The sequence below is a fragment of the Cetorhinus maximus genome, chromosome 7 (genome assembly GCF_964194155.1).
Source record: "Cetorhinus maximus chromosome 7, sCetMax3.hap1.1, whole genome shotgun sequence".
Lineage (NCBI taxonomy): Eukaryota > Metazoa > Chordata > Chondrichthyes > Lamniformes > Cetorhinidae > Cetorhinus > Cetorhinus maximus.
Window position 1 is genome coordinate 80,633,541 of NC_135885.1, and position 13,705 is coordinate 80,647,245.

Sequence of the window (13,705 nt, forward strand, 5' to 3'; positions counted from 1 at the left end):
TTTTTTCCTTTTCCGTATAGCGGTGCAAATCAGGTGTAAAGAGATAGTATGAAGCTAGTTAGTAAGAATTTTACTGTAGTTTGTTTTCTAAATGGAGAACACCAACAGTTAGCCCTGTTTGATACTGAACTTACTAAGACCGATTACCACTAACAAATGGCTCAAATTAGACTGAACTGGGGGGAAGATGAGGAGACAATGCATTGAATAAACATTAACCGTTAACAATTATTGCCGGAATTTCACATGGAGGCAATGGGTGCCTCCCCCAACATAAAATTCGAAGGTGAGTCAACCTCCACTTGGCCAGCTCACCCCGCCGTTGAGCCATTGATTGGCTCAGGGCAGGACTTCTGGGGAGGAAGTCCCACTTCCAAGTGCTTCTGTAAAATCAAATGGCTGGGAGCTTTCTAATTCCAGCAGTATCACCAGGAGTGGTGGCCACTGCTGAGACAAAGAACAAAGAAAAGTACAGCACAGGAACAGGCCCTTCGGCCCTCCAAGCCTGCGCCGATCATATTGCCTGTCAAACTAAAACATTTTTAAAACAACAGGCAGTCCCCAACGCAGAGGAGCCATGGACATGGACTTAAAGATAAGTTCCAGGGTTTTGCTGGGGCTCAGCTAAAAATCCCTGGTGTGGATGGAGAGCTGCGGTCTTCAGGGCAGTCGAGCTACCTTGGTGGTCTCCAATAGACACAGGGTTTCCCTGGCAGCCTGGACACCTGGCACCGGTACCCACTGCTGCAGGTAAAACCCCAGCAGCAGAAGAGGACCTTAAGTGGTCATTGATTGGCCTCTGAAGGACCTCAACTGGCCCACAGACAAGCGGGCCGCCCGACAGCTCTCCCAACATGGGTAAAATCTGAGTGAAAGTCAGTAGGTAACAGGCATGGCCCTGCCTTCATGGAACCGAAATTTATGCCCCCTGCCTGCCAAACCACCCCAAACTATTTTTTAGTCTAATTGAATGAAGATTATGTAATTCAAGAGAGAATAAATTGCAAGTGCTAGCATCTTGAATAACTGTTAATTATGACTCTTCTGGTTATCTGTTTTTCTGACGGCAAATGATGCATTTTCTAATGTAAACTATAAAGCACGAATGATGGATGAAAACACACATTACCTGTGACACAACAAAACAAATAGGGTTTTCAGAATTAAGTTTGGGTATAAAACTCAAGAGAGAGGCCTGGATTTTTGCTCCTGATATAGATAGCTGAAGTTTGGAAATTTCTTGGCTCACCATGCCCCCTTTGAGAAAAGGTGCCCAGGATGGTGGGCACCATCCCATCGTGGGATGGAGTCAGGCCCTCTAGCCCCAGACACAGATTGGAGGCAGGCATGATTCTGCTGACTTTTGGGGTGGGCTGTTTAAAAGACAGACCTTGGCTGGAATTTTCCAGCCCCCTCATCCCCACGGTGGGGCCAGTGAGCCATTGAAATCTCCATTCACATAAGCAGGATCTTCTAGTCCCACTGGCATGAGGGACTGGAAAATTCCAACCCTTGATTCCCTGGGACTTCGTCCCAGTTCTTTTCTTAAACATTAGGCCCTCTGTGATAATTGTAGTTTGCAGAAAGCAGCCAAGCATTAATAATGCCTTAATGATGGCACTTGGGGTTATGTCAACAAACAGCTATTGAATCTGCTGGAATGTAAAGCTGAGTTTTCTATCCAGTTTTAAAGGCCTGGTCATTTAAATAACTTGACAGTTGACAGTTCTACCTTCATTATCCACCCTTCAGGAGAATTTACAACTAATGTAGAGATCCATAATTCCTACACTGCGGAATACCACCCTCACTGCAGCAAAAATGGGGTCGGTTTGAACTCAGCACTGGGGTCAAATGGCCCTGCTGGGTCCAGGTTGCCCACATGTGGGTGACGTCTAGCCCTCCCCCTACACCCCTCCTCCCCCCCACCCCACCCGCCCAACACCTCAGCAAAAGGATATGGGGGGTGGGGCTTCCAGATTTCAGATGGGTCTGCCACTTTGGATATGCCCTCCATGAAAATCCAGTCCACAGCGTACTACAACTGAAGCAGGCCAAGGATTACACTGTTCAATTTAACTAGCCTAATAGAAACATCCAAATCTTTTATTTATCTAAAGACTTTAAATGTGCCTAAATTTGAGGATGATTACAATCAGACTAATATTGAAAGAAGCCACATGTTCCCTAAGGCACTCAAATGAAATAATTGGCTATTGAGTTCACTTAAGCTTTGAACCCCACTTTGTTGAATTTATCATTATTATATATACATACAGAACAAAATTTGTTCCTACTGGCATTCCTGCTGCTATATGTTTTAGTTGCTTATTGCCAACACCTGGATGGTGAGCAGCTGTTGGCTGCCTCTTTTGTTGCTCAATGTGGCACTTTGACCATTCAACTCAATCGATTTAGAATGACTGTCTAATTGTATAGTAGTTATACATACTGCACTCAAGTGGTAGGGGGCGAGGAGAGGTGAGAAACACCATTTTTTGTGGATACAGACTTTTTAAAGAAGCAGGACTGGTGCTTAGAAGGAAGAGAAAGAACAAAAAGAGAGGGAAGCTGTGAAAAAAGATCAGCAGAAAGCAAAAAAGAAAATGAAATCAAGTTATATTGTTGTGAACCAAGTTCAAGATGATAATTCCAAAGATTTGTTGTTGCTAGTTTTAGTGTGTGTTGTTTCAGATTTAAAGATATTGAAACCTCAAGTGTTTTTTGATTGTGCAGTTAGGGAATGATGCGGTCAACTGTACAATAATTCATATCTTTAAACAATAAATAAGATAGCTCTTATTCCAATGTGATATAGAAGTGAGCTGTTCTTGGGTGTGTTTGCCATGCAATTATTTTTGACACTGCTAAGCTGAAGTTTTTCATTTATAGTGTCAGAGGTTCAAGGTATGCCACAAAGGCTTTTAAAAACATTGATTTTCAGATGCTGTGCTTCAGGATGTGCCTCTCCAGTTTACCTATCGATCTCGTTGTGTGCTTGTAGATGATCTATTAAATGTAATGCCTCTGGCATTAAGGGGATAGGACAGGTTAACTTCTCTTTGGCAGAATAACCCTTTGTGCTTTACATGGAAAATGTTCTTGTCCTTCTAAACCAACACATCAAGCCTTTTTCATGTCCATTTAATTCTGCTTTCTTGAAATTGCCATGCATGTCATAAACCTCAGAGTAAGTTATGTGCCAGCATTTGTTCCCTAAATTCAATAATAATAAATCAGTATTCTAATGATAATTGGATGCCATTTTTTGCCCACAACAGTACTGCATTTCAAAATAATTTATTGGATTTGAAGTACTTTGGGATGTGCTGGGGTGTGAAAGATGCTATGTAAATGCAAGTTCATTCATTTATTTTTCGTTCTTTATAATTGATGTATTTTCATTTATTTAACCAAATTAATCATTGCATTTGTTTAAACTGATATAAATATATTCCTATTTCTACAAAATCAGAATTAATTTGAGATGTTAATCATTCTTGAATTCAATACACAATATATAGACTTACAATGGATTCAGTGCAATAAATCCCATGCTACTTTGAACACCAACTCTGAGCTAGAGTTCGACACTATAACCTGGGTTTTTGCTCCCTGTTCAGGAGCGCAGTGTTGAGATACTTGCCGGCTCCACAAATTCGACCCGGGAAAAGCTGCCGTCGAAGTTCGGATTTTCGTTCCAGCGTGACGGGGTTCTCTGGGCATTAGGTCCGTTGCCCCTGGAACTAGTGCAGAGGCTGCCAGGTGTGGAGGCAGGCTGGGCAGAAAACCTGCCTCTGTACTTCAGCACCATGTCTAAGATTTTAAGAAAAGCAATAAAACAAAAGACAGCCTTCCAGCCCTTTCACACACACTCACATTCCTATGCCCCTTCCATGCCAACGCATTCCACCCTATGCCCCTCTATGCAATGCCTTGGCCCATCATATCCTCTATGCCAACCTGTGCCCCTCTACCCAACCCCTAAAGTCCCTCACACCCTCCATGCCAACTTATGCCCCACTGCTCACTCCCATGGCCCTATGTCAACCCATGTCCCTATGTCAACCCATGTCCCACCACCTTTTGCCCTTACACCTACCATGGCAGCTCACGCACCATGGGCTGACTTCAGGGCATGCTGAGATTAGATAAAATAAAGTTCTAAGTGTCTATTGCAGTCTTTATTTTTAAAAGGATTCATAATAACCCATTCACTGCATTTACATTCCTTCAACTACATCCTTATAAAAACAAACATTTAATTCAAGTATTTAATCCCTTTTCAAAACCAAATTGGAATGCTTCAAAGAGTCTATAATCACTATGAGCTGTCTATCAAGCTGTGAAATGTAAGGCATCCTACTGTGATAATGGAAGGTTGTGAAATCAGTAATGCAGCACTAATCCAGTAATGGTAGTACTAATTCAATAATGGCGGCCTTCAGGCTTATGACAACAGACAGAGTGAAATAGCAAGCAATGACTTATTTTTAACACTCCAGGCATTTTTCAAAAATTTAAAGGGTAGGAGTTTTAAATGCCTTGGCAGTGTGACAGTTGCCTTTGACAGTTCATTTTAACACTTTTGGCAGTTGCTTCTGACAGTTCATTTTGACACTTTTGACAGTTCCAATGAGCTTGATAGTTACCGAGTTTATGCACTTTTTACGCACATTCATACCTAATTTTAACAATCCCAAGAAGCAACTTATCTCTCCAAAGGGGCACTTGATTTTTGGCAAAGGGCAACTGGCCTCCTCCAAAGGTGTTTCAGAACCATATTGAGAGGACTAACCTACCTCTCCAAAAGGGTATCCTATCTCTCTAAAGGATTCTGCAAAGTTTAGACCTGCTCCTATCAAATTTAATCTGCACGTGCCATGTTTTCCACTCCTGGCTAACGAAAATCAGTCATGACTGGAGGCAGCTGCTATTTTATATAGCTGCCTCCGTGAAATGCACATGCGCAAAGCCAACCCGGCCCGTTCCTGCCCATGCGAAAATGGTAGGTGCGATGTTCTGGGCAGGACTTCCGGATTTTGACCTCTTCCGCCATTTTTGCAATGACAGAATCACTCTATTGTTGGAAAAATCCAGGCCTTTATGTTTAAATCTTCCTGCCATAATTCTGCATGAGTTTCTCCTTGGTGCTGAATAACAAAGCTTTAATTGTTCTTTCAGATATATTTTCAGTTAATTTCTTCTCAGGAATTTATGATAGGAATAAAATAGAAAAGCTGATATGCTAAAAATAGGTAAACAGGAAAAATGTTTGAATGATAATTTTCTTTGCGATGTGATGTAGCTCTGATTTTGTTAGTTTTCATTTAATAGTAGCGAATAGTAGAGATTCTGTAATTTTCAGGTTGCCCCTTAAAAAATTTCTTACTCCACTAGTATATTCTGCATTCGTATCAACAGCATTATTAAGTAAATATAACAAATCGTTCTAGGCTGTTATTAATTTAGTTACAGGGTGCTTTAAAATGAAACATAAAGAATAACATTGATTAATAGCATTATATTTTGTTATAAGTGCAAAGAAATTTCATCACATTTTGGATGAAATTTATTGTGATGTGTTCAGAATAATGTGGCCACAATTTTTACAGCGTTTTAATGTTTCCAACTGGTTTTCCTTAATCTATTCAGGTCACGCATCCCTTAGTTTTGCTGGAAACAGTTACATTAAGTATCGGGTGGCAGAAAACAGCAAAAGAGATGAACTGAAATTGGGACTGCATTTGAGAACACTGCAGAGTAATGGAATAATAATGTACGCTGAAGGAGAATACTGTGTCATTCTGAAGGTAAATTAACTTTATTAACGCCAGTACATTTATTGCTCTGTATGGCTCAAGCAGTCAGAAAATATGATGCACTATATATTGGATGGTGTCTTGAATTGATCATTGCATTTGCATTTCAGTGTTTAATTTCTTTCTTTAAGAATTCAACATGCCATCATGTGACTTACAAAAAGAGTGTAAGAGTGTTCACAACTGGAGTGCTGTTGTGCATGAATGTGTCTTGACTCGAGCTGTCACTGTATCAGATATTCTATCAATTGTATTGTAGGGAAATTTTAAGTACACAAAAGTGTTATTCTTATAGTGATGCTCTTGTAAATTTTTAATGGAGGAAATAAGCTCTGATGCTGAAAAATTTATAGCGTAGTGGATCTGAGGGCGTGCAAAGTTGACACTGACTTCAATATAAATGTGAGCTCCACTTATCTCTGAGTGTGCTGATGATCTGGGCCATTTTTGCTGACACTGAAGAGCAAAAATTGTAGTGCAGATTGTATAACTCAGGAGTTGGTTTTATGGGGACGTGGATGAATCAGGTTGTGAACTTTAAGGAGCAGTGGGCTCCCTGACCCTGTAGATCCAAGAAAGCAGCAGCCAAAGTGATAGTGTCAGCTGCATCTACTGCAATGCATGTGGATCCTATCAGTTGCTTGTTTCTGAAACAATTGCAGTTGCTTCCACATACGGAGCATTTGTGAGTATATCAGATGTTTCTGAGGGTCACGGTTTCCAGTAATAGAGTTGTCAGTGAGATCGATCATCTCCTATATCTGTTAAGTACATGTACTCCAGAAAAGCATTTCATTTTTATTAAAACCACAAATCACCTCTATTCAGCTCTGTAAAGTAATGGAACATCAAGCACTTGAAAATGAAAATATGGTGCTTAGCGTGCAGCCCAAGTATTCAGTCTCATCATTGTCAATTAGAGCCTATTAATCTTCCATCTCTGCACTGTAAATTGTCCTAATATTAATAATGAGATGATGCTTTTTAGTCTGCCTCCAATAGTCATCCAAACATTTCATCAGACTGTGTAACTAAGTACAAAAAGAAAGACTCAGGGTGGAATTCTCCATGCCTGCTGGCATAGGGCATCATGGCGAGCATGAGCGCACAATATGGCAAGAAGGCCAAAAGATAGTTACAAGATGTCATATAACCAGTTTGCAATCGTCCGCTCCGTGTTTCCCACCACTGCACTTTGGGACACATCTGCATATCATTAAAGCCCACCTCGCCGGAATCACCCCCCCACACTGGATCATCCGAGCATGTCGGCATGATTGCATGCTGACCTGTTTCACAACTGTACATAAGCAACATGCACTTGGTGAGCTGCACTTCACTCAGGGCATTGAGGTTTATTTGCCTACCTTGCTTCGGGCAGCACTCGCGGTCATCAGTGCCAGGCTTCGCAGGCAGCACCACATCACTTTTACGGGTGCTCATGGGCAGGTCTCTACATATGAGGCTTTTCAACAGCTGCAGGGCTAGGGCTTGCTTGGGGGAGGGAGAGAAGCGACCTTAGGCAAGGGTAGAGGCTGCAGGGCTAGGGCATTACTGGGGAAAGGGTGTGTGTGGGGACCCATGTTGATCTGTGCAGGTGGCCTCAAGAGCTAAGGGCTGAAAAGGCAGTCTCCAGAGGAGATGAGGCCAGGTGGAGATATGAGGATATGTGTGAGAGAGTTTGTGGTGTTGTCCCTTGAGCTAGCAGTGAATGAGATGAATATGTGATAGCCTTGTGAGCGTTATGAGATGGCTGCCTTATCCTGGCGATATGGATGAGATCATTCATCCTTTTTCTGCATTGGATGGCGAACCTCTTGTGTGCAGCATTGGCACTAACCGCCTCTGCCTCTGCCTCCAAGTTGGAGTAGTGACACTGATGGGCCTCCTGCAGCAAGAGAGGAGGTAGAGGTCATTGCAGCGGGCTCCAGCGGTGTCCAGAAGTCGTCCGAGGGATGCATCACTGATTCAGGGGCCTGCAGTCTTCTTGCCTTTCGGGGCCATGTGATCTATGCAGTAGTCCTTGGCTGGAAGCATTGCGAGATGTGCACGTGGCTGCACTTTAAATATGGCGCCTGGTGTGAGGAAGCAGCAAGGTGATGGCATGGTGGGTGAATGAGAGCCCGCCCACCATTGAAACGGTGTGTTTCCCGGGAATGCATGATTAATGAAGTGGGATTGTGACGATACAGCATGAAAAGCTGCACGTAATGCAAATCTAGGATGATTCCACCCTCAGGATTTATAAAACTTAGACTAAAGAATCCACCTGGCTGTTCCTATAATGAGCAAACGTTAATCATATGCCATGGGAAAAATTTTGCAAATCCACACTTTACCTGACTCCCTTTTCTTAATCCAACCCGTGTTTTGCTTTGCCTTGCATTATCTGCGGGTGTTTAAGTTAATATGGAGAACCTGGAGAATGGATACTCAGTGGCATTTGTCCAATTGCAGGGTCATAATGCTACTGTAATCTTTAAATCTTAGAATGCATTGTGCAATTTGATAAAGTAGGTCTTTAAAGTTATTTTGTGTTAATTAAATCCTTTTCTCTAATTTAAAATACTTGCACCGTTTTGAATTTTACTGTGGTTGGCACAGAATGTGTATATGATGGTGATAATAGTCATGTGTGCATTGAATGTAGCTGTTGTCAATATAAAGCATCTGAAGTAAATAAGTTGACTCCCTATAAATTTATTTGAATATCAAAAGCACTGATCCTGATGTTATCAAGGTTATTGACATTCAAAATGCTAACAGTTAAATAGAAGGGACACCTTGTAGCAATATAATTTAGTATTAACTGGTAAGAGAAGACACTATAAGCAGGCTAGTGACATTGCCTCTTACCTGTGGGTATGTATGATCACAGTTTGATGAAAACAGATTCACCAATCTGCTTGCTTTAGCAGCTCTTAGCTGAGTAAGATTCACTTTTGTACTAATGTGCTTCTTGCTGGTTGATCTGCAGAGAAACTTTTCAGGTAAAACCTTGTCTATCTGATCATCTTAACCTGAGGTTCAATGTCTATGAATTGCTAACCTTGCAGGATTTAATTTGTTTATTAAAAACAGCACTTGCTGAATTGCTTTGGGTTTTACCCCTATTTGTCACCCTCTGGATTTTAAGTTTTACAGTTGTGTAGAATGTATAAAAAGGCACTATTCTCATTTCAAAAGAGAATGTTTGTTTATATATCAATTTAAAACAATTGTATTTGTAAAAATAATTTTTGATGTCTGCATTAAATTAACACACTGGCCAGGGTTTTATGGCCCCGCCACAGCGTGTCTCCCCCACAGCTGATGCGGTGAGCCATTTCACCTCTCTTCTATTTTTCCTTAGTTCTGTTGAAGAGTCATACGGACTCGAAATGTTAACTGTGCTCCTCTCCGCAGATGCTGTCAGACCTGCTGAGTTTTTCCAGGTATTTTTATTTTTGTTTTTGTTTTGGATTTCCAGCATCCGCAGTTTTTTGCTTTTATCTTAACATTTAAATCTCCATTTGGTTTGGCGGGACCGTAATATCCCGTCGGGCAGAAGGGGCCTTAAAATCCTGGCCCTGAGTTTCAATTTAACTCTTAACTTCAAGCAATTTTAAGGGGAAGAAACTGATCTGTGGTCTTTTTTAAGCATATCTTTTGGTTGGTTAACCAAGGAATGGGAATCTTTGTATCATCGGACAAGTTAAGGACAAAATTGGATAGCCACTGAAAACAGAGATTGTGATGTGCGAATTTCCAGTGCCTGTTTTTGAAATAGAGGCTGCACGCCAACTTTGTGTTGCTTGTTCATTACCATGATCTCTGTGCCCAAACATTGCAAACCGTGCTGTTTATTGGCTGCACACATCACCATGGAGCCCAAAATCATAACTTCCTAATGCCACTTAAAGATAGCTTGTACTGCCTAAAGAAACCTACACCTTTTAACGCGGAGTTGTTTTGTGCCTAGAGAAGGTGCTGGGAGTTGCATAGGAAGTGAATCTGTCCTGAGAAATAGCGAAGAATAGCACAACATGAGGGAGAGTGGTTTTCCATGATTTTTTCTGATTAACTGCGCTGGAGATCTTGGCTGAGGAGATGGAAATAGGTGAGGTGTCCTGTATCCACAAGGGACCAGGAGGCCCTCCGGGCACATCGTCAAAAGGCAATGGAACCAGATAGTCGTGAAGGTCAGTGCCTGGAGTTAAGCCTGGAGGACCTGGTGCAGTGCAACAGGAGGTTCAATAGTCTCATAAGAGGTCAAGACCAGTGAATGCATCCTCAAGTGCCATATCCCACCAACTGCACCACTTGTCTCTATTACTCCTAAATTTACCACAGCCTCATCACTCACCCACTAACAATCTCTATCAATCGGAATTCATATCTAACATTCATATGCTTCGTCCCACCCTCACATCCTCACCATTGCTCACATGCACATCTCATAGCTTGCACAAAGTGCTAGCTATTCAGCCATGACAGCCACTAAACCAAACAGACTGCACAACATTCACTGAAACACTTACCTATCTCTTGCAGGGCAAAGTGACTCACCACCGGATGCAACAGGAACTAACCAAAGGGAAGGCATGCATGCATGTTCTAACTCCCATGGAGGTGACATTGCTGTTCATTATTGGAACAGCCAATAGTGAAGCCACGTCCTCAGCAAGGCTGAAATCATCGAAGATGACAGTATCCCCATACTTAATTCTCATTCCTGCATCCCACTTGCCCCTCATCCCACACTTTTTTCTGATTAACAAGCTGCAGATGATGTAAGCATGCACCTGTTACTTTCCCGTTCCTCAGCTAATCTTACCCCTTTGTCTTTTCCCTTTCAGATATTAAATAGGTGCACCTGGCCAGGCAGTGGAGGAACACCAAGAGAGTAATGACGAAGACACGCACTGTCATTTGATTTCACTTTCGCAGCTACCAGTTCAGGAACTGACATTGCATGCACATTAGAGGATAGAATAGAGATGGGATCTGCATATGGTGAGACAGCAGACATGAGTGTGCTGCAGCCAGGGTGAGGGACAAGGTTAACACAGGTACCAGTTCTCCAGAATTCAAAAAGCATTTGATGAGATGCCACACAAGAGGTTGTAGACAACATTAAGGCTCATGAGGATGGGGTTGATACATTTGCATGGATTGACAATTTGATAATGGTCAGAAAACACAGAAGAGGTAAATGGGTCATTTCAGGTTGGTAATCTGTAAATAGCGGGGTACTGCAAGATCAATACTTGGGCCTCGGCTATTTACAACCTATATCAATGACCTAGATGAAGGGGTCAAATAAATTCAAGTTTGATGATGATACAAAGTTAGGTGGAAAAGTAAGCTGTAAGGAGGATGGAAAGAAGCTACAAAACAATACAAACAGGTTAAATGAATGGGAAAGAAAATGATAGATGGAATATTGGGCTGAAATTTCCCAATCCCATGGAGGTATAGTTAGGAGGTGGGACTAGGAAAAAAGTTGCAAAATAGTGCATTGGGTTGGCCAGCCAACACATTACCACCTCCAAGGGATCTTGCCGGAGGTGGGGTCAATGTGGCAGAGGCTACCCACTCAACAGCAGAGAGATAGTCAATTGGCAGATCTGGAAAAATTTGTGGAGAGAAAAGTAGAATTAATGTTTAAGATTTGTGAGAAAGTTAGAAATGTAATAGGTTTTAAGCAAGTGAACAGAGGAAGATGGGGAGAAGAACAAAATGGAAGGTCTGTGATAGGATGGAGGACAGGATAGATTAAATGACAAAGGATTTCATAGCGCAAAGCCAAAGGGAGTGGTGATGGGACAAGTACAGAAACAAAAGGTGTGTCTAGATGAGGTGTGAATGACAGGAAGACAGCTGCCCAAATGGCTACTCCGACTCCCTTCTGACCATCCAAGGTCCCAAACGCTCCTTCCCAGTGAAACAGTGATTGACTCGTACTTCTTTCAATTTATTATATTGTAATTGCTGCTCATTATGTGGCCTTCTCTATTAACCGGATGAATGGTCATCTTAATAGGAGCACTAGACAGGCAAATGTACACAAAAGAATGGTGCTAAAATTCAGACATTTTGCTTGCAATGTTTATTTTGTGACAGCTTTTACCTTTGCTTGTAGCCAAACGGACTATGTGTTAGTCAATGACAGAGGAAAGGTGTTAGGAGCGTGAGATTGTAGATGATTGGGGATTTAGGGTTGTGGTTACTAGTATCACATTCAAGTTAGTTCTTCATAGACAGCCCAGGCAGAAAGGGTCTGTGCAAACTTGTGCCTCCCCCTTTCTCTTCCTCTTTTTCCTCCTCCTCTTCCTCCTGTTCCTCGTCTGCTTACTGGATAGTTGGTAGCAAGGGCTGTTTCCTAATGAAGTGCAGAATGCAGCAGACCAACATGAATCTTGAGTATTGCAGGGGTACCGCAGATTGCATAGACAGTCGAATCATGGTTTCAACCTGCTCTATCATATTTCTTGCAGCAGCTTGGCTTTTGTTATATGCATGCTGTGTACATGTGCATGTGTTGCAAGATAGAGTCAAGAGCCATGTCATCAGCAGAGAGCCCTTCTCATCCAGCAGGGACCTTTTAGATCCTACTTAAGGATTTATTTATTAAGGATCTATTTAGCAACTGGCACAGCAGACTGTCATAGAACAAAGTCATCATGTCAGCTAGCAGGATACCATGCATTGGCCTGCATGATTTTCTGCCTGTGCTCACACATCAACTGCATGTTGAGGAATTGGAATCCCTTTTAGCTCTGGTAAAAGGTAGATTTGCCATGCCCATGGAGTCAAATGCACTATCCACCATGGGAAGCTTGCAGTCCTCAAACTCACTTTGCCTACTTGTCTTTGGCAAGAGAGAACGAAATGTTATGGGCTGGATTTTCCCGACATGAGTAGGCAGATCGGACCATATTCCATGATTCCTGCCCCTATTCCCATTACTAGCAATTTTGAACGGTGTGGGATAAAGGTGTGGGTCGCGAACCCCTCCCATTTATCCTGATGTTGCCGGTTTCATTGCGGAGGTGGGAATTTCGGACCCCTCACAATTTTGATAGAGTCAGACCGGCTTTCAGTGGTGTTGTGAACCATGAGCACACCCTGCTTTGGACTCGGGAACCCTTTGACAGGTAAGTTCAACAGGCGTTGCCAACTTTACATGTCTTAATGAAATGCTGTATGATAAGATATATATGTTTTTAATAAAGTAATTGATATAGGGTTTTGCTCTGAAAAGGTAAATGATTACTAAATTGACCAGAATTGTGAAAGTGTCAAAGTATTCAGATGCATTAGGGTACATTATCCAATGGATAAAGTGCTCTTGTGCATTGAACGATATTGAAGTTCATATTTGACTATCAGTTGCCTTTTTCATTTTAACCTTTTCATTGAATTTCAGCTCAGATATCTATTTCCCTGTTACAAAGCTTAAACAGATGGCTGAGCTCTTTGAATGACTTCAAAAGTTTTAATGTACTCAGCTCTGGAGGTTTTGTTGAGACACTTGTGCAATGGAATCTCATTATGAATGCTTGATTTTGAGTTCCAAACCTGCTAATGCATTTAGCTCAGCAGGGCTTGTTGATACAGTCATTCAATAGAATCTCATTTTGAATGCTTGACTAAGGTCCAGACCCATGAATGGATTCAGCTCAGTAGGGGCCGTTGCTACAGCTTTCAAGGAGACTGTGAGTTTGTTTACATTGGCTATTTTATGAGCTCATGTTTTTTTAATGTGGTTTTTCAATGACTGTTTATTTTGACGGCTCTTAGAGCATCTCAAAGACTTCCCAATGTTGTTGTAGGGCTCATGCATTCTGTCCATTGTGGGTACTGGTTGACTGGGCAGGGAGGGGTCAGGGGACACAGGG

At 42.0% G+C, this 13,705-nt stretch overlaps 1 protein-coding gene across 3 annotated transcripts in view; it reads left to right on the top strand.

The window, feature by feature from the left end:
- The window catches only part of LOC144682893 (protocadherin Fat 3-like), a 689,075-nt gene that overhangs the window by 622,237 nt on the left and 53,133 nt on the right, over nt 1-13,705 (top strand). For all 3 annotated transcript variants that reach the window (XM_078545758.1, XM_078545759.1, XM_078545760.1), the window contains one exon: nt 5,656-5,813. In XM_078545758.1, coding sequence (XP_078401884.1) covers nt 5,656-5,813 — 158 coding nt within the window. The remainder of the gene's footprint in view (nt 1-5,655; nt 5,814-13,705) is intronic.